Below are 18,481 nucleotides of genomic sequence, written 5' to 3'. Positions count from 1 at the left end.
TATGAACAGGAAAGAAAATTCAGTATAAATTGTTCAAAATAAAACTTGAACACAAGAAAATAGGATCAAAATGCTCAAGATGAGGATTACCAAATTTAGTTATAAATAGTCGATACTTAAAAAGATATCGCTCGATCAATGAATAATGAGGATTCTTTTCAAAACTGGTGACATTTTAAACATCATTGAACGCTTTTCGGTAGTTTGAACCTTTTGGTTCAAGGTTATTAATAAGCATGTTCGTGAGATTTTCATATTAATACTGATTTCGAACAAGATTTTCATCAAATTTCATTCCAAAAAATCAAAAATTCTGGTGCACAGTGCCATCTATTTTCAAAAAAGATATCTAACTTTTGATTGTCAACAAATCTTCGGTGAAAACAGTTCAAGATTTGCCACCAAATTTCAGTTTATTGTTTAAACAGCAGTTTAATTTTTTAATTCTGTTAGATTTCATTCATCCCGACTATCGAATTAGAAGATTATTCGAAACTGTCATTTATCTTTGCAATTTTATTTGGCATTTTATGTTTTTGCTTGCAAATGACAAATAGTATCCATTTAGATAATTAAAAGTAAAACAGAATGGACGTGAGAGACCAAGCAACACTAAATCAGTTTGAATGATAAATAAATGGTAAAATTTGGTTAGCCATTGAATAAATGAGGATCATAAAATGATAATAAAGTAGAGTAAAAATGTTGAGCTTATATTTTCACGCAACTCTTTTAAATTGAAGCATTTAAACCTATTGATGAAGAGGTTAGAAAACAAATAACTCTGGTAATAACCAAATTATCAACGATGTAAACAATCACAACCACTCTATTGTTTCTTAATTTTACCGTGAAAACTGAATACCCAAAGGTGCTTAGAAAGATGATGGACACTTAATCTTGATACAATCTTGTTACAAGCTGTTACTGGCTTATCCTTTGAACAACAACTTAAAATATCGACAAATTTCATGGCTACTTTATGAATTATGGTGTGGTAAATATCATGATTGATAATATTAATAAAGATCTTTTGCTGAATCAAAACAAAATTAAAAAGAAACTTGAAAAAGTATTATATTATTAAGAACGAAATGATAAAGCAAAATATTCATAGTTATGTAATTCACCGTTAGATGGTACTGTTTTACATATTTCCTGTTCCTTGCTCTTTAAACCATGTGCTTGGAGAATCACGTGATTACAATATTTTTTTGATGAAATTTTCTGACATCTTACATCGCATTTACTTTGATAATCAGTTTAATTATTTGTTTCATCTTTAAATTAACATCTACTAACATTAATTTTTTGTATATTGTTACTTTGTGATTTTATTCTTTACCAAAATGCTAATCAACTTAAAGTCAGCTGCTCGTTTAAATCCTTTTGTTCTCAACAATCTTCTGCTAAAGGTAAAGTGGCTAACCTTGGTTAATTCCCTTTTATCTTTTACCTCAGTTTTAAGAGATTATACTTTTCGCACTTTCATTTCAGCCAGTCTTGTTGACTTTTATTTTAGCTTTGTTTCTAATCTTTTTTTTCCATTATCCTATGTCTAGACTGGAAGTAGAGTATGTTTAGCAGGTCAAAGAAATGCCTCCGATAGTAAAGTTTCCGGACCTATCATTGGTATCGATTTGGGTACTACTAATTCATGTGTTGCTGTTATGGAAGGCAAAACACCGCGAGTTATTGAAAATGCAGGTTAGTTGAAACTTCTTAATTGACTTGTTAACAAGATGTAATATACCAAATAGAAAGCATGGTTTACAGTTTAGGGATAGGGTGTATCGAATGCATGCTCTCTGGAACTTTCGATTAGACTCATTCATTTTTTTATCGAATCAATTTAATTAAATTTTAATTTTTAATTTCATTTTTAGAGGGATCTAGGACAACTCCATCAGTTGTTGCTTTTACCGCTGATGGCGAAAGACTGGTTGGAATGCCAGCTCGACGTCAAGCTGTCACAAATGCTGCCAATACATTTTATGCCACAAAACGATTGATTGGTCGTAGATTTGAAGATGCTGAAGTTCAAAAAGATAGTAAAATTGTTTCCTACAAAATTGTTCGAGCCTCTAATGGTGATGCCTGGGTTGAAGCTCATGGAAAAGTTTACAGTCCTAGTCAAATTGGTGCATTTATTTTAATGAAAATGAAAGAAACTGCTGAAGGTTATCTTAATCATAGTGTTAAACATGCTGTTATAACAGTCCCAGCTTATTTCAATGACTCTCAAAGACAGGCAACCAAAGACGCTGGTTTAATCGCTGGTCTCGATGTACGTCGAGTTATCAATGAACCTACTGCTGCTGCTCTTGCTTACGGCTTAGACAAATCCGATGATAAGATTATAGCTGTCTACGATTTAGGTGGTGGAACTTTTGATGTATCTATTTTGGAAATCCAAAAAGGTGTATTTGAAGTTAAATCGACTAATGGAGACACTTTCCTTGGTGGTGAAGATTTTGACAATGCTCTTGTAAATTATCTGGTTGCTGAATTCAAGCGCGATCAAGGTATAGATCTGACTAAAGATGTAATGGCCATGCAAAGAGTAAAGGAAGCTGCTGAGAAAGCAAAGATTGAGTTATCTTCATCCATGCAAACAGATTTGAATCTTCCCTACTTAACAATGGATGCCAGTGGCCCTAAACACATGAACCTTAAATTGACTCGAGCTAAGTTTGAGTCTCTTGTGGGTGATTTGATCAAAAGGACAATAGAACCATGTAAAAAAGCAGTAAAAGATGCTGAAGTCAAGACATCAGAAATAGGAGAAGTTATTCTTGTAGGCGGTATGACCAGAATGCCAAAAGTTCAAGAAATAGTACAAGAAATATTCGGTCGGCAACCTAGTAAATCTGTAAATCCCGATGAAGCTGTAGCAGTCGGTGCCGCCATTCAAGGAGGTGTTCTTACCGGTGATTTCACAGAAGTCCTTTTATTGGACGTGACGCCATTATCGTTAGGTATTGAAACTTTAGGAGGTGTGTTTACAAAGTTAATTAACAGGAATACAACTATTCCTACCAAGAAGAGCCAAGTTTTCTCCACCGCTGCTGATGGTCAGACGCAGGTTGAAATTAAAGTTTTTCAAGGAGAACGTGAAATGGCCGCAGCAAATAAATTACTGGGTCAATTCACTTTGATAGGCATTCCTCCAGCTCCTAGAGGTGTACCCCAGATCGAAGTTACCTTTGACATTGATGCTAATGGTATAGTTCACGTATCAGCTCGAGATAAGGGAACTGGAAAAGAGCAGCAAATAGTTATTCAATCCTCTGGTGGTCTCAGTAAGGACGAGGTTGAAAACATGATTCGAGAGGCAGAGAAATTTGCTGAAACTGACCGTAAAAATAAAGAGATTATTGAAGCTGTTAACCAAGCAGAAGGAATTATTCATGATACAGAGACAAAGATGGAAGAGTTCAAAGCACAACTTCCCGCTGATGAATGCGAAAAATTAAAACTAAAAATCCAAGAAACACGTGATGTATTAGCCAAAAAAGATGAAGAAACAACTACCGCTGAAAATATAAGGGTAGCTACTAATGACCTACAACAAGCGTCTCTAAAACTGTTTGAGATGGCGTATAAAAAGGTAAGTTTTAGAGTTAAATTTGAAGTTCGTTAGTTAATGTTTTTTTACTTTCCCTTTAGATGGCTGCTGAACGCGAATCAGGAGGACAACAGCAGGAAACACCAAAAGAGGATCAGGAGAACAAAAATTAGTTTTATAATATTTGCCGATTATTAGGAATGTTTTTCGTAAAAAAATAAAGAATAATAATAATAATCGAAAATCAAAAGTTGATTTAAAAAGTGAAATTTATTAATTAATAATCAATAATTAATAGTTAATAATTATTTTTATTTTCCTTTTTTTTGTTTTGTTTCCTGTCTTTGGCACGTCGATTTTGAAACCAAATTTTTACTTGTCGCTCCGTCAATGATAGTTGATTAGCCAATTCACTTTTACGTTTGATTGTGATGTATTTAGACGAATAGAACTCTTTTTCGAGTTCTAACCGTTGCTTCTCACTATAAACAACTCGGTATTTATCACGAGTTCGAGTTTTACCCGACGAAGGATTTGAAACTGAAGTCTTCCAGCTGGTTGTGATGGATGTAGTGGAAGGTGATGAAGATGATGATAGAGTGGTTGAAGGTACATCAGGTAAATGATGATGATCACCGTTGGATGTTTGATTTAAAAAGGATGAATGGTGTTGATTCTCGTGGTCACTGGTAATTTGATCCAAAAATGAAGGTGGTGTATGATGATGTTGATGGTGTTGATGATGTTGGTGATGTTGATGAAGTTGATGATGATGATAATGATGAGGGTGAGGTGGAAGTGGATAAGAAGAACAGGTTGAAAAATCGGTTAAATTGTCTGCCATTTGTGAATCATTGAAATAGGATGAAGGTGTTGTTGTTTGATATTGATGTTGGTAAAAGTTGTAACTTTGATGATAGTCACTAAAAGGGTTTGATTGAAAGTTTTGCATCTCTTTCAACCTTTAATGAAACAAACAAACAAACAAACAAGTCTTAAAAACAATAAGTTAAAGTCGAGTCGAGTTGACTTGAAAACTGAATGAAGCGGACAGCAAAAGTGATTTGCAAAAAAAAACTTTTCACTGCCTTCTTTACACCTCTTTTTATCTTCTTCATCTTCCCATCTTCCCTATCCTCATCTTCCCCATCTTCCTGATCCTCTCTATCTCTCTCTCTCTTGTCCCCTCTCTTTTGCTAAGTATTTTATTGTTTTACAGCTTCGGCCTTCTTTCCTTTCCTATTCATGGACAAGCTCCACCTCATGAAGCATTTGCATCATGCAACCTATAAAAATGGAAATAAATTGTATTTGGTTAACTGGTTATCATAAATAAAACTTTGGTTAAGTTTACACAATAAAGCTCAATTGATGATGATCACCTTGGGAGAGATTGATTCAAAAGATGAATTTCTTTTGCTCGTTTTGCATTACAACTAACTATCGGCTGGTATAGGTTGCATGATGAAAATGGTTGATAAGGTGGAGCTAGAGATGAAATAGGAAAAGAGAGGAAAAATGAAAGGCTAAAGTTGTAAAGCAATAAAACACTTAACAGAGAAAGAGAGAGAAAGATGATGAAGATGTTGATGAGAAGAATGAGAAAATGGAAAAATAAACTCAGAAAATACAAGATTTTTTTGCACCTACATGTGAAAAAAAAGGACCTGAGGCCAAGGTGAATTTGAGGTATTCCGATCGTTGCTGATTTTTTATCAACAAGATAATGGAAGACTTATAATGGTCAAATACTCAAACTACTAATATATGGGTAACTCAAATAGCCAGCGATCATCAGCACCATCATGCACCACATTCATCCTTTTAGATCAAATACCAAGGGTTAGCAAAAAGATGGTTCCATTTTCAAAATGAAATAACATTTCACATTTTGATTCTTTGAGTTAGACTTTTTTATAAACTGAAAATCCAGACTAATATCTTTTATTTGGTACGATAATCGTAGTTCTGGGACACATAGATAGCGCACAGATCAGTTTTGAAAAAAATCGATGCAAAACAGTTTTTGAAACCTATGGGAAAATTAACGGAAAGTCAAGTTTTTCCAATTTCCCATAGAAGCGCCATGTTATACTCTAAAAAACTTTTTTTCTCTTTTTCCACCATTTCACCTGGAATTATCACAATAAAGACTGATTAACTTTGAACCTTTCTTTTTTTGTAATCATTTTCATCATTTGTTCACCTTTAACCATCAAAGTGACCATTGTTGGTTGAGTAAAACTTGAACACTTTTCAACTCATCATTTTCATCATTTATCCATCTTCACCTTCCTCTTCATCAATCATGTTACTTTGGATTCGATTAGCTCTATTCCTAGTTTTAACCTGTTCAATATGTTCTTATGGTAAAGTACTTATCAAGCGAACTCATGAAGACCAATCGGTAAGCATTTAACCCAACTTCAAGACCATTTACGATTGAAGACCAAACTGAATTCACTTGTTTGATCGAGAATCAGCATTTTGTAAAACTTCAATTATCTTGATTCGAAGACAAATTTTCAATCCTTAATGTTTCTTGATCGATAGTTGACCTATTCATTTGGTCATATCAAATTTATCCAAATGTTTGTAAAGTAATTAGGAATGAAATTAAATACGAAAAGTGATGAAAATAATGGAATGAGGAAAAAAGAAGAAAAAATGAGAAAAGAAAAGGAATTAAAGGAAAAAGAATAAAATTTTCATTATTATCGTTATTGTGATTATAACAAAGGATTCCAAGCAAATGCGCTAAAATGCCATCAATTGAAAATAATATTTATTTCAAATCAATAATTGAAGGAGGATCTGCAAAATCGCCTGTTCTCAATTTTTTTTTGAAATGATACTTTTCAGACACAAAACTTTATGTTGATTTCAAAGATCAAATCTTTTTTTTCATAGCATGCATAGTTTTTGAGATATTGGCCAAAATAACTAAATATCACATAGTATTAACGTCCTTTTAAATATAATGAAGATGCCGTCTAAGCCAGCTAAATGTCAACATAATCAATGTAATTAAGCATGCTGAATAATATACACTGGTAACTGCACTTAACGCAACAAATTGGGGTTTCAGTTAACGCAATTTTTAGGTGTCGTCATCTTTGGTATTTTATTGTTTTAGAGACATTAATATGTGAATAATGGTCAACCTTGAAGAAAATTGCATGATCTAATAGATGGTGACTATGGTAAAAATTGACCCATTTGTTGCGTTAAGTGCAGCTACCAGTGTAGTGAAGGTTTGATTCCTGAAAAAATAGCCAAACAGGGTTAAAATTGTAAAAAATTGAATTTGAACAGGGATTGATAAGTGTTTTTTGGAAGTAATGAAGATACTAAGCCAGCTAAATCTTGGCATAATTAATGTAAGTGAGTATGCTTTCAGCTTTGAAAAATAGTCAAACAGGATGAAAATTGCAGAAAACTGGATTTCGTTTACAAAATGTCAATGAAGCACCCTGTTTGGCTATTTTTACGAACATTATACCATCACCATATTATTCACTGTGCTCAATTACATTAATTATACCAAGATTTAGCTGGCTTAGACGGTATCTTCATTATGTTTAAAAGGTCACTAATAAATCCCTATTTTAATCTGGTTTTGGGCAATTTTAACCCTGTTTGGCGATTTTTTCACGGACTAAACCTTCAATATATTGTTCAGCATCCTTGATAACATAGATCACGAATAGAATCGACTGACTTAGCGAACTCTTTTAACGCGATAAAAAATGCAACCTTCGAACCACATGAACTTTTCTTCCGAACGCGTTGTTTTTTCAAAAAACGAAACAAATATTTAGAATCAGCATAAAAAATTGCATCTAATAAAGTTCATTTCAGAAAAATATTACAAGAGCAGATTTTCCCTATTCATTTCAGATCCTCCTTCAGATATAGGCTATTCTGCTGAGCTATGTTCTGATTCGCTTCTCATTTCATCCTTTTCTTGAATTTCATCACCAGGGCTTTTCATTTTCTATGCAGTCATATTTTTAATCAAAAGCATAGATTTTATGCCGATGCGTGATCTTTTTGTCTTTCTTTTTTCAATTTTATCAATCTTAATTTTCCCCATTGAATATCAATGGACTTTTCTTCGGTTTATCTTCATAGATAAAAAGCATGCAAACAGCATAGAAAATGAAAAGCCCTGCTCATTATTGTGTGTTGTATCGATGAAAAAATAGCATTCATATGATTTTTACAGAACATTCAAATAAAATCAAATTTGATTAGTTGTAAAAACTTCTCTAGTTTTTGATAGATACTAAAAGTATTTTTTAGGTTTTTGAATAAATTGTTTTCTTAATCAAGATGATCAAAAGAAGTAGTTGAAGACCAAAAAGCGTTCATTCATGAATATATACGATATAACTTAAACATAAACATAAAATCTTATTTTATTCTCTTGTGAAGATCTAATCAATTTAACTTTACATCAGTGATTTAAGAAAGGACTTGGAATAAAAGGTTTCATTTGACTCGCAGAGTCGATAAGTCAAAGGATTAGAATTGATTATATCTTAATCAGTTAATCAAGACCAAATTTTGGTCAATTTTAATCCGTCACTAATATTATAAGATGACCATTGAAAATGCAGTCAAAGTGGTAAAGTTAACTTACAGACAAAAGATGTATTTCGTATTACAATGCAAAATGACTACTCGACTAAACTCACCGAGAAATGCTGTAATGAAAACTAGTAATGGAATTAATTAATTTATTGAAATTTATGGAAACCCTTCTATAATATGGTGCTGAATCTTTCAAGTTTATGATTTTGTTGACTTCATCATTGAACATAAAGACCGATTTTATCGTTTTTCTTTGATTAATTTTTAATTATTTACTAGCCAATACTAGAACAATTGTACTTTTTTTTGTCCTTGTAGTACAAATTGTTTCTAAGTTCTGGGAATAAAAAATTATTGTCCTTTGCCTTCAAGCTGAAACAAGAACGAAACTAATTGTTATTGCTTTTGACTGGAAAAACAACACTAGAAAAATCGATATAAAGACGGAAAATAGCAAGATGCTCCTAAATCTACTCCTGGTCAATTAGAGCTCAACGCCAGAGGCTAAAATTTTTGACGGAAAATCTAGCGTCAGTTTCAGGTAAAAAAAGAAATAATCGAAGATGATGTATCTTGTATCCGATAACCTCATCATTTGAATACCAGATTGTTTACTTCACCGAGATGATCAACAGAAGAAATAAAAGACCAGAAAAACGTTTCATTTATGAATATATACGATAGATATAAACTTTATTGTAACATTAGTAATTCTTTCAACATTTATGTGCCTCTGAAAGATAGAAAAAAAAGAGATATATGTTAATATTGAATGTATACATTAGACAAATTACGAGAGAGAAGGATAAGCATGTTTAAATCAACTTACACAATGATGTTGTTAATAGGAATGTGGATTAGTTTGACAAAAAATCCAATGAATCCCATAATGGCAAAACCAATTGCTGTGGCCACTGCAATCTTTTGAAACTCTGCCCATAAACAGAAGTAATAACAGCAATAATAACATTAGTAGTAACACATATATTTAATTAACGGGTCAAGATGGATTGAGACATTAGTATGTATACAAATAGCTATTAATTTAACAAGAAAGGGTTTCTATAGTTTAAATATTTACCTTTACGGTCAGGTTTTGTGCATCGCTTAACCAATCGGTAAGAATCTTTAGCAAATAGACGCATAGGGTCAACAAGGCTTTCAACACGAAAATCCATAACTGTCTAGTTTAGGAAACAGAGGGTTAAAAATTATGATAATTATACGATCACAATCAAAAAAAATAACAGTAATAAGATTAAAAATAAAACTTTAAATTAACTAACATCTAATGTACACGTCAATCTTACAACAGATTGCCTTCAAGAGTCAGGCAAGTAACACACTCTGGTGAACAACTTTCAATGTAATCACTAGCTATTAGCGGCAAATTGAAACTGCCCAATGTTGTAATAACAAGGCAATATTTTTGCTTTAAAATCTTAATTCCTCATTTTTTGGATGTCGCCTTGATTCCTAAGCTTCTTAACCTTTTGTCTTACCTTTTCGGTCGCTTCAAGACACAGCCAAACACTCCGAAAGAGTTAAAAGGTTTATTATCAGTTCACAAAAGTTAACCTCCTTTTTAATCCTCAAATAAACAAAACCCAACGTTGATGCGAAAAAAGCACAAAAAAAACAAACGCAAAAACAAGCTCTAAATATTTTTAATCAACCTACGGAAATCCTGACTATATGATCACATGAATCTAGAATTAAATTTCCATTTGAACTTGAATTCAACCAGTTTTACCTTTTCAGAAGCGACAATTGTTCAGAAACCTTTTCAACCCAAAACCTTTAAATTTGATTCCAATTTTAGATACTATTGGTCATCATTGGTTGGAAAATTATTTGCCTAATTATTTGGATAATTATTTAGATTACAATGTTTTGAAGGTTTCCTTGAGAATTGATAGGAAAAGAAACAAATTTTGAAAATTACCATTATCTGGTTATTTTAGGAGGTTAACTTTCTGAACTGGTAATAAACCTGTTAACTCTTTCCTTGTCAGAGACTGTCGACTTTGTGTACAAACCCTTGTCTTTGACCTCATCTTCCGACTTTGTCTGACTGATTATCTTACCGATTTGGCTTGAATTTCAGGTTTACTTTGGTTATTGTTACTGAACCAAGAGTTGGTGATAAAATGAGTGGAGCCAACGAGAAATGGGTGAGTAATGATGGATGGATTCTTGGGTTGCCATACATAATATTGATATCAATTGGAAGATTGTGATTAACTCTTTTCTAGATTATTTACCTTTCTCTTTTTTTTATTGAGTTTATTTAAAAAGTATGAGTTAATTAGTAACCTGGAATGGGTATAAAATGTTAACATTGAAACTCACAATAATAAAAACCTAAAAATCAACAAAAAAGTGATACGCTAATGTTTACGTTCAATAAATCCATTGAAAACAAGCAACACAGCTAATAATACCTTGACGAGGTTACAAACTCAACGTTTATGATTATGTAGTTAAATTTTTAATAGCTTTTGATAATAATCAACAGATTAAGATGTAATTTCTGTTAATTTGTTCACTTGAATCGACCAACAATCAATTCTTATAATTGACTAATTATCATTGATACTTAACCATCGGGATAGATCATTAAAGTATCTAACTTAGCAACTAGCTCATTATGAGGACTCAACTCAAAGTATCGTCTTTTCAAATATCAAAATTATAAGTCATTATTAATTGTCAATTTGATAGACATCGGTTTAATCCAGTTTTTTTCAGTAGCAAGTCAATTAATTTCAGTCCATTTATAACCACAATCAATCCAATTAGAGTTTGTTGATACTTCAATTGATTCCTTTTGTGATTTTGCCTTCTCATGTATTTAACAGTTTATTAGCATTGATTGTTAACGTTTTTTGTTGTTTACCGTTTAATGGTTAAGCCTTTAAAGACAATCAAATTCAGTCAATTTCAAGTAAATTCCTGCTAAACATTCAGTAATCAACTAACAAGATGAGGGATTTTGGTAAGATTAAGGATTGGCTTTGTTAAGGTAAATAAACGCAAGGATTTTCAATGGGAATTAAATTGTAGATCAGATTGGTGATAATTTGTCAACAGTTTACTGACTTTGGTAATTGTTAAATTTACTCCAACTTGTTAGCCAGTTATTGCTATTTTTTACATTCAATGGTAGCTGAGTTAATGATAATCTGTAAGCTACAGTTAATTCCTGATTTGATTTCTAGAACAATTTCTAGGTTTGACTGGTTGATGACAAGAAAAGGTTGAAGATAAGGTAAAGAGAGCAGAGAAAATGAGAGAAAAAAGAAAAGAAGAAGAAGATTGTAATTAACTGTAATTTGTTTTACTTTCATTTATTACCATCAAACATTATAACTTGTCACTGTAACTTTTATTGTACTGTTTACTTTTAGCTAGCCATTTGTACCTTCAATCCTTTAACCATTGATTCCCTTTTCAATTTTTAACCAACTTTTTGGTTCCTACATTAATCATGGTGTCTTTTTTTCCCATCCAATTGTCTTCACCAGATATTACAGTTTACATAATAAATTGGTTAACCTTTGTCTAACCAATGAAAATCAATTGACAACTTGACTCACTTTCAATTTTGCCGTTTCAATATTCTTTTCTCTTTCCCACAAATTCAACTTGTTTGTCATAATAAACTATGACCCATGTTTGATTCACTTAAATCTGGTGCTGTTTCAAAAAACAAAACATCTCCTAGTGTCTTTGTTCAGCAAATGGCCAAAAATGGTTCATATCAACAGCAACAACAATCTAAGCAAAAACAATTTACTCGACAACAATCTAGTCTTCAACAGTTTAACCAACAACCACCAAAACATCATCTGGAAACAAATGTAGATATTCACGACACCAATGATATACGCTACTCTAGATCAAATACTCAGGTTCAATTACAGCGATTATCTCTTAGTGCCTCATTAATTGATATTTATTTTGGTCGCCATTACCGTTCACCGGATGTTCTTGTGGTGGCAGGATTAACAATGATTCTAATCGGATTAGGTGCCATTTTGATTGGTGTTTATGTTTATTTCAATGAGGATGAGGTAAGATTATTATATTATTGCTATTACATATTATATCACCAAATATATTACGTATTATTGTTAGAGCGACGTTTTTTTTCTCCCACCATACATGCATTTCTGACTTACCCAAAGAAAAACAAAAACCAAAATCTTTTCCGTTTATTTACTAATCATATTATTACATCAATTGTTTATTTTCAACAGTTTCAGGAGATGACTTTTCTGGTTGGATTTGCAATGGCTGGTATTGGTTTTATTTGCTGTTCTTGTCGCATAATATTATTTGGTCCACCTTTATTTAATTGTTGTTTACCCATTAAAACAGTCAATTATAATCGTGAACGTCGACCAACTAATCCACCTTTCTTTACTGCAGCAAGTTCAGCTATGTCAACAGTAACTTGTATTGGTGTTAGATTTAATTCGGGTCGCTCATTATCAGGAGTTTCTCATGTTATCCATATTAACAAGGTATGTTAGCAATTTTAATTACTTTGCCCTTTATCCAGGTAAGATTATCACTGTTAGATTTTACCTAAGGTTTTAACTACTAAGGAAGTTTAACAAATGATAACAACTAGATCCGCTCACAATGTAACAACGTAATACGTTGATCTGTGTGAGCAAACAGTGACTAAAATTATGTTTTTATGTTGTATTTGGATAACTCATTCATGGGTGATTTCACCCAAAATGATCATAGTTACTATTTTAAGTTTATTTTTTTTTGTCAATTTATCTTTTCATTGTAGGACTTGGATGGAGTGAATAAAAGAACGGAACATTGTGAAGACAATCATCTGAAAGAAATAATTGTAACACATGGACAAAGTTTGGAACCGATTGAAACAATCAGACAGGGAACTGATGGATATCCACCCAATCATATTAGACCCGTCAACCCAACAGTTATACAATATATTTCCAAATTAGGAAGTAAAACTTGATTGCTCACTAGCTATTTCCTTTTGTGAATCAAATTAACATTTCCCTTTGAAAACCATGTTTACCAATGAAGCTGGATATCACAACCAAACGAGGCAACATGATTTTTTATCATTGATTAGATGATAGAATGACTTTGGTTTTCCTTTACAAACCTTGCACACAGCAAGCGTAAATCAATGAATTGCTACTGAATAGGAGTTGGCTGGATACTCACAAGACTAGAAATCGCATCATAAAGTTAGCGAATGCTGCATATTTTCACTGTTTCGGGCTTGAAAAGAACGGTTTTGAGATTGATTGAGGCCAAAAAGTTCATGAAAAAATCTTTGTTGAAAGATATTTAAACATAACATGCTAATCATTGAATGTTAGCTATTAATAAAATTGCAACAAAATGAATATTTTCCAACATTTTCTAAATTATTTGAATTTAAAATTAATAAAATCACTATTTTATAAATTATTATTTGTTTGATTATTTATATTTTCAGCACAATTACACATTACTAAGAGCACTTGATTTCTTGAATTGTTTTCGTTTTTAATCAAGATCAAATTCAAAGTAAATTATGTATTTAGATTTGCCGCCTTTGGTTTGACTGTGTTATTGGAATTGATCGCCAGGGTGTGTTATTCACGAAGAAAACTGAAAACAGCAAAAATCTCTAGTAAAACCGACGTAGTTAGTATATGATTAATTAACTTTTAACCACCCTAACCCAGAATTTGATTAAATAACCCTGTGAATCAAGTGTTCAATAATAATGGATTTTCGTGGGGAAAGTCTTAATGATCCAGTGCGTTTGTTTGCCAAAGATTCGGATTTTACTGAATTTCATGAGGCATTTTCATTGTTTGACAACAGAGGCGATGGTAAAATCAACGTTTCCCAATTAGGCGATGTCCTCAGAGCGTTGGGCCAAAATCCTACCGAAGCTGAAGTTAAGAAATGCTGTAACCAACTCAGATCAGGTTTGTTGTTATAAGAGTTTTCCATTTGAAGAAGCTTCATTTTAATGATTTTCTTTCATCTTCGATTAGACGATAGGATTGGATTTGATGTTTTCCTGCCTATTTTGCAGACAGTGAGCAAAAATCGATGCACTGATACCGCAGAGGATTTCATTGAAGGTTTACGGCATTTTGACAAAGATGGGAGTGGTGTTATTAGTTCAGCTGAGTTAAGACATCTGCTCACAACTCTGGGTGAAAAATTGAATGACGATGAAGTTGAACAACTCTTGGCTGGCCAAGAAGATTCCCAAGGAAATATTCATTACGAAGAATTTGTTAAAACAGTTATGAGCGGCTAATTATATTTAACGCGCAACATTCCATGTGTCCACCCTTTGCCTTACGAGTATGGCATCAAATTGTTAGGCTTTGTGCTTACCTTATATAACCAAATATCTATCAGAACTTGAATCATTTTAAACTAACCCATTGTTCTTGTTCGATACGCCACCCAAAATTAGTTAAAAACTATAGTTTCGATTCCCATTCTTTCATCATCTTTTAACTAATTATTGCTAAAATCCGATCTGAAAGTAAACTTATTTACGTATAATCTCGTTTTCCGGCCATCTACAGAATTATTAAAATTATAATTATAAAATAAAATGCTTTGTTATTCAATAAATGACTGTTCACTTGTTATTAGCATCAATAAATGAAATGAAGTATAATTATCAACGATCATCAATTGATCCAAAATTGGAAAATAAACTGTTATCCTTCAAATTTCAATTTGCCGCTTTCAGTTTGCTTCTGACTTTGAACCTGGTCAATAGAGTGTGCTACTTCTGAAGGAACAACTGAAAATAGGAAATTTGACGTAGACATTGAAAAATAATTCACTTAATCCTGATCGTGATAAAATAGTAATTTTAATTCGGTGTTTACATTGTTGAATAATTATGGATTTTCGTGTTGAAAGTCTTGTTGACCCTATGCGTCTATTTGCCAAGGATTCGTATCGATTGGTCAAGCGGTGTACTAAACCCGATCGTAAAGGTAAATATTTAAACTAGATATGTAACCTTATTTAGTAAATTGTCGGTTTTATTTCCCTCTCAATTAATCTATCACTATTGATTTTATAAACATATTTATGTTATTGTTTTTATTTAGAATTTCAAAAGATTGCAATGGCCACAGCAATTGGTTTTGCCATTATGGGATTCATTGGATTTTTTGTCAAACTAATCCACATTCCTATTAACAACATCATTGTGTAAGTTGATTTAAATGAGTTTCTTATTCTCTCTCGTATTTTGCTCAACGTATGTTTGATTCACACATTCAATATTAACCTATTATTTCTCTTTCTTCTATCTTGCAGAGGCACGTAAATGTTGAAAGAATCACTAATGTTCCAATAAAGTTTATATCTATCGTATATATTCATAAATGAACGCTTTTTGGTCTTCTATTACTTCTGTTGGTCATCTTGATGAAGAGAACAATTGATTCAAAAACCTTAAAAATGCTTTTAGTATCTATTAAAAACTAGAGAAGTTTTTACAACTAATCAAAATTGATTTTATTTGAATGTTCTGTATAAGTCATACAAACCAATTTTTTATTGATATAACTCAAAGTATAGTTCTTATAATGAGATTCAAGATATTCAAAACAGTTGGTAAAGTCAAGCGAATCTGAATATAGCTCAGCAGAATAGCATCTTGTGAATAACGTTCTTTCTTTGAAATATTTCTTTCTGTATCGCGTCTCTAAATTCTAGAAATTTTTTTAAATTAGAGATTATCTCTTGTGTTTAATGAAAAAAAATAATTGCTTTAGGCATGAATTCGTGTTGATTTTAAATTGAGATCAAATTCACGATAAATGGGCAACGCATAATAAAGCGAGAGTGAAACATATTTTGTACAAGATAAGACAAGTTGATTGAAACATGGATGAAGAGGGAGAGCGAATGGACAATATAGTTGATGAAGTTTAGGGTGAACTGAAAATTTAAATAACTAACTAGGAATTTTCTTTATACATCCTTATTTGAGCTTGAATCTTGTAATTTATCCATTAATAGCTCTTTCTGAGAAATCTCATAAATCATTTTTTGCCGAATGTAAGGAATGTTTTTCTGAAAAAAATAAAGAAACAAAAAGAGAATAAGTTGAAATTCAGGAAAATTGTGATGCGTCAATGAATGAGAGAAATAAAAGACTTACCTGTGAGAAATCGAAAGGTTTATCCAATGAAAGTCTTTCAGCATATTTACAAGTGAACACTCCACAGTCTGAACCATTTTCTTGCTGTGGTATACCTTTAACAATCGTACATGTCCATTTAGAGGCATCTAATACCTGTTGCTTTTTATCTTTTAGTTCGTCTTCTAAATATTTAAGAAGAAATTGCAAGCATTCTCTATTATTACCAGCCATAGAATCGTAATATTTAATAGTTGAGTCTCTCATAGAAATAGCTGCTAGTGTCCAATGAACTTCCAAATGCACAGGAATAAGAATTAAATCATAAGAGAATAAATCGACTTTTTTAGTCCAACGTCGCAACGCTTTATGGCCTCCTTCAGTTAACCGTTTATAAAAGAAAGTATTGAAACAATAGACTTTAAGACTGCCGTTATCCCTATTATTGGTACTCCTTTTTTGTATCAACTGGAAATAAAAGTTTATAATTTCATCATTGAGCCAACAGGTACCTTTTAAAGTTTCTAAATCTTTAACACGAACTTCGACTCCATTTTCTTCTACGATTAACTCTTCCTTTCTCTTAGACAAACAATCATCAATAACTTGTAATGCATCAGATGATAAGGGAGGAAATTTATCCTCATCATCTTCCTCTTCTTCCTCCTCCTCTTCTGGTTCTTCTTCTTCCTCCTCGGACTCTTCTTCTTCTTCCGTTTCTTCTTTCTCGTCGGAGAAAAATCGATAGAAGTAAGGTAGATAAGAAAATTCAGTCTCAGGATACAAAGTTTTACTCGTCTCTCTTCTGAATTTCCTTATGAACAGTTCTCTCTTCTTACCAATCGTCCTTAAATAGTCTTCCTTCTCACGGCGAATTTTTTCAGCTTCAAGATGACTATCCTGAATAGCTCTTCGCATATCGTTTATCCATTCACGACTGAGTAATTTCTTTTTTTCCGCTCTTTCAAGCTTGTAATTTTCATAACTCTTTGGTAAACTGGGTAACTTAAACTCGGAATCATTTTTGACAGGCTCAGTTTTTTTATCTTCTACATCAACAATTGAAGGCTGAGCTTTGTTGGTTATCAAATCACGGGCAAAAACAGCTTTAAAAGATGAGAAAAACTTGGCTGAGGCTGGAGTTGATTCTTGAGGTTGCTCTACCGAGCAAGTCGAAAGCTAAAAAATCAGAGAAAAGATGAAATTAGAAAAGACGCAATTCAAATTTTTTAGAAAACTGAGCCGTAAGTAGACAAAAATAGTAAAATTGACTTACATTGACAGTAGTATCAACTAAATGTGAACTATCTAATGGCTTGATTTCACTTACGCAACTAGTTTCGCCAAGCAAAGCTGGAGATTTATCAACATTAACATTATCAACTTCGTCGTCCTCTTTATCATCATCAGTCCAAGTTGAGAAGGTTTTCAGCAAGGCACGATAAGCTTTCTTTTCACGATCACGGATCAAGTCTTTAACTTTACGACTTTTAATTCTTATTCTCAAGGAATCGGTAGTTTTTTTGCCCTTAGAAGTCTTCCAAGATGCAGGATAAGGCACAGAACCTAACTGCTTCATAATGAGGGAAAAAAGTAAACAATTTCAAATCCAATTATAATGAAAGAAAACAATTTTATATAACAATAATCATTCACCAGCTGATGTTGAACAGCATACAAAACTGGCGGCCATCAGAGCCAATAGAATGAGGTAAAAGCTACTGGCGCTTTGTTTGAAAAAGCTGAAAAATGCTTGAAAAGCAAAATATTGTAAATATAAAAATATCGTAAAAAACTTGTCAAAAGCAATTAGCTGATGAAATTTTCATGTAAAAGTTTAAATTTAAAATGTGATAACAAATCAAATTTGAACAATTGATAAATAAATAAATTTAACTTCAAATTCTTCAAATCAGAAGCCACTTGATCAGTAGATTTACCAATGAGTATATTCATTAGTTATTTTTTAGCAACACAGGACACAAATTAGATCAGACTTGGTGATTAGAAGCCATTAATTTTCAATTAATAATTTTAAAAGAGTAATGAAAAATAGCAAATTACATATTGTATGTAAAGATGGGAAGACGAAGGATACAACTAGCGATCGGTTGACTTAAAAAAACAAAAAACAGCATTCA

At 32.2% G+C, this 18,481-nt stretch overlaps 7 protein-coding genes across 7 annotated transcripts; 4 read left to right on the top strand and 3 right to left on the bottom strand.

Annotated features, from left to right (window-relative positions):
• Positions 1–1,215: 1,215 nt before the first annotated feature.
• On the top strand, positions 1,216–3,887 carry Hsc70-5 (Heat shock protein 70 cognate 5). The gene is made up of 4 exons (XM_015927465.3): positions 1,216–1,415; positions 1,563–1,707; positions 1,887–3,610; positions 3,670–3,887. Exons 1-4 carry the CDS (start codon positions 1,350–1,352, stop codon positions 3,739–3,741), a joined length of 2,007 nt encoding a protein of 668 aa, XP_015782951.1. The 5' UTR covers positions 1,216–1,349; the 3' UTR covers positions 3,742–3,887.
• On the bottom strand, positions 3,820–4,723 carry LOC107360782 (uncharacterized). The gene has a single exon (XM_015927505.3). The coding sequence runs from the start codon at positions 4,518–4,520 to the stop codon at positions 3,867–3,869; it is 654 nt and encodes a 217-aa protein (XP_015782991.1). The 5' UTR covers positions 4,521–4,723; the 3' UTR covers positions 3,820–3,866.
• A 4,100-nt stretch (positions 4,724–8,823) lies between these two features.
• Positions 8,824–9,478, bottom strand: LOC149093979 (protein transport protein Sec61 subunit gamma-like). Its single transcript, XM_089267143.1, has 3 exons — positions 9,246–9,478; positions 8,994–9,096; positions 8,824–8,897 (listed from the first exon to the last, which is right to left on the bottom strand). Exons 1-3 carry the CDS (start codon positions 9,340–9,342, stop codon positions 8,888–8,890), a joined length of 210 nt encoding a protein of 69 aa, XP_089123269.1. The 5' UTR covers positions 9,343–9,478; the 3' UTR covers positions 8,824–8,887.
• Positions 9,479–11,008: 1,530 nt separating this feature from the next.
• On the top strand, positions 11,009–13,633 carry LOC107360771 (uncharacterized). The gene is made up of 3 exons (XM_025160333.2): positions 11,009–12,240; positions 12,427–12,693; positions 12,975–13,633. The coding sequence occupies exons 1-3, from the start codon at positions 11,839–11,841 to the stop codon at positions 13,167–13,169; spliced, it is 864 nt and encodes a 287-aa protein (XP_025016101.1). The 5' UTR covers positions 11,009–11,838; the 3' UTR covers positions 13,170–13,633.
• Positions 13,634–13,846: 213 nt separating this feature from the next.
• Positions 13,847–14,809, top strand: Mlc-c (Myosin light chain cytoplasmic). The gene is made up of 2 exons (XM_015927516.3): positions 13,847–14,142; positions 14,212–14,809. The coding sequence occupies exons 1-2, from the start codon at positions 13,935–13,937 to the stop codon at positions 14,481–14,483; spliced, it is 480 nt and encodes a 159-aa protein (XP_015783002.1). The 5' UTR covers positions 13,847–13,934; the 3' UTR covers positions 14,484–14,809.
• A 214-nt stretch (positions 14,810–15,023) lies between these two features.
• Positions 15,024–15,706, top strand: LOC149093978 (protein transport protein Sec61 subunit gamma-like). The gene is made up of 3 exons (XM_089267142.1): positions 15,024–15,183; positions 15,301–15,403; positions 15,512–15,706. Exons 1-3 carry the CDS (start codon positions 15,087–15,089, stop codon positions 15,519–15,521), a joined length of 210 nt encoding a protein of 69 aa, XP_089123268.1. The 5' UTR covers positions 15,024–15,086; the 3' UTR covers positions 15,522–15,706.
• A 210-nt stretch (positions 15,707–15,916) lies between these two features.
• Positions 15,917–17,997, bottom strand: LOC107360751 (uncharacterized). Its single transcript, XM_015927476.3, has 3 exons — positions 17,617–17,997; positions 16,362–17,519; positions 15,917–16,273 (listed from the first exon to the last, which is right to left on the bottom strand). The coding sequence occupies exons 1-3, from the start codon at positions 17,917–17,919 to the stop codon at positions 16,172–16,174; spliced, it is 1,563 nt and encodes a 520-aa protein (XP_015782962.1). The 5' UTR covers positions 17,920–17,997; the 3' UTR covers positions 15,917–16,171.
• Positions 17,998–18,481: the final 484 nt, after the last annotated feature.

Source organism: Tetranychus urticae, chromosome 2 (assembly GCF_039701765.1).
Source record: "Tetranychus urticae isolate SD_2017Ah chromosome 2, NJAU_TeUrti_SD_1.0, whole genome shotgun sequence".
Classification (NCBI taxonomy): Eukaryota; Metazoa; Arthropoda; class Arachnida; order Trombidiformes; family Tetranychidae; genus Tetranychus; species Tetranychus urticae.
The sequence above is the reverse complement of the archived record's forward strand: the minus strand, read 5'-3'. Positions and strand labels throughout refer to the sequence as shown.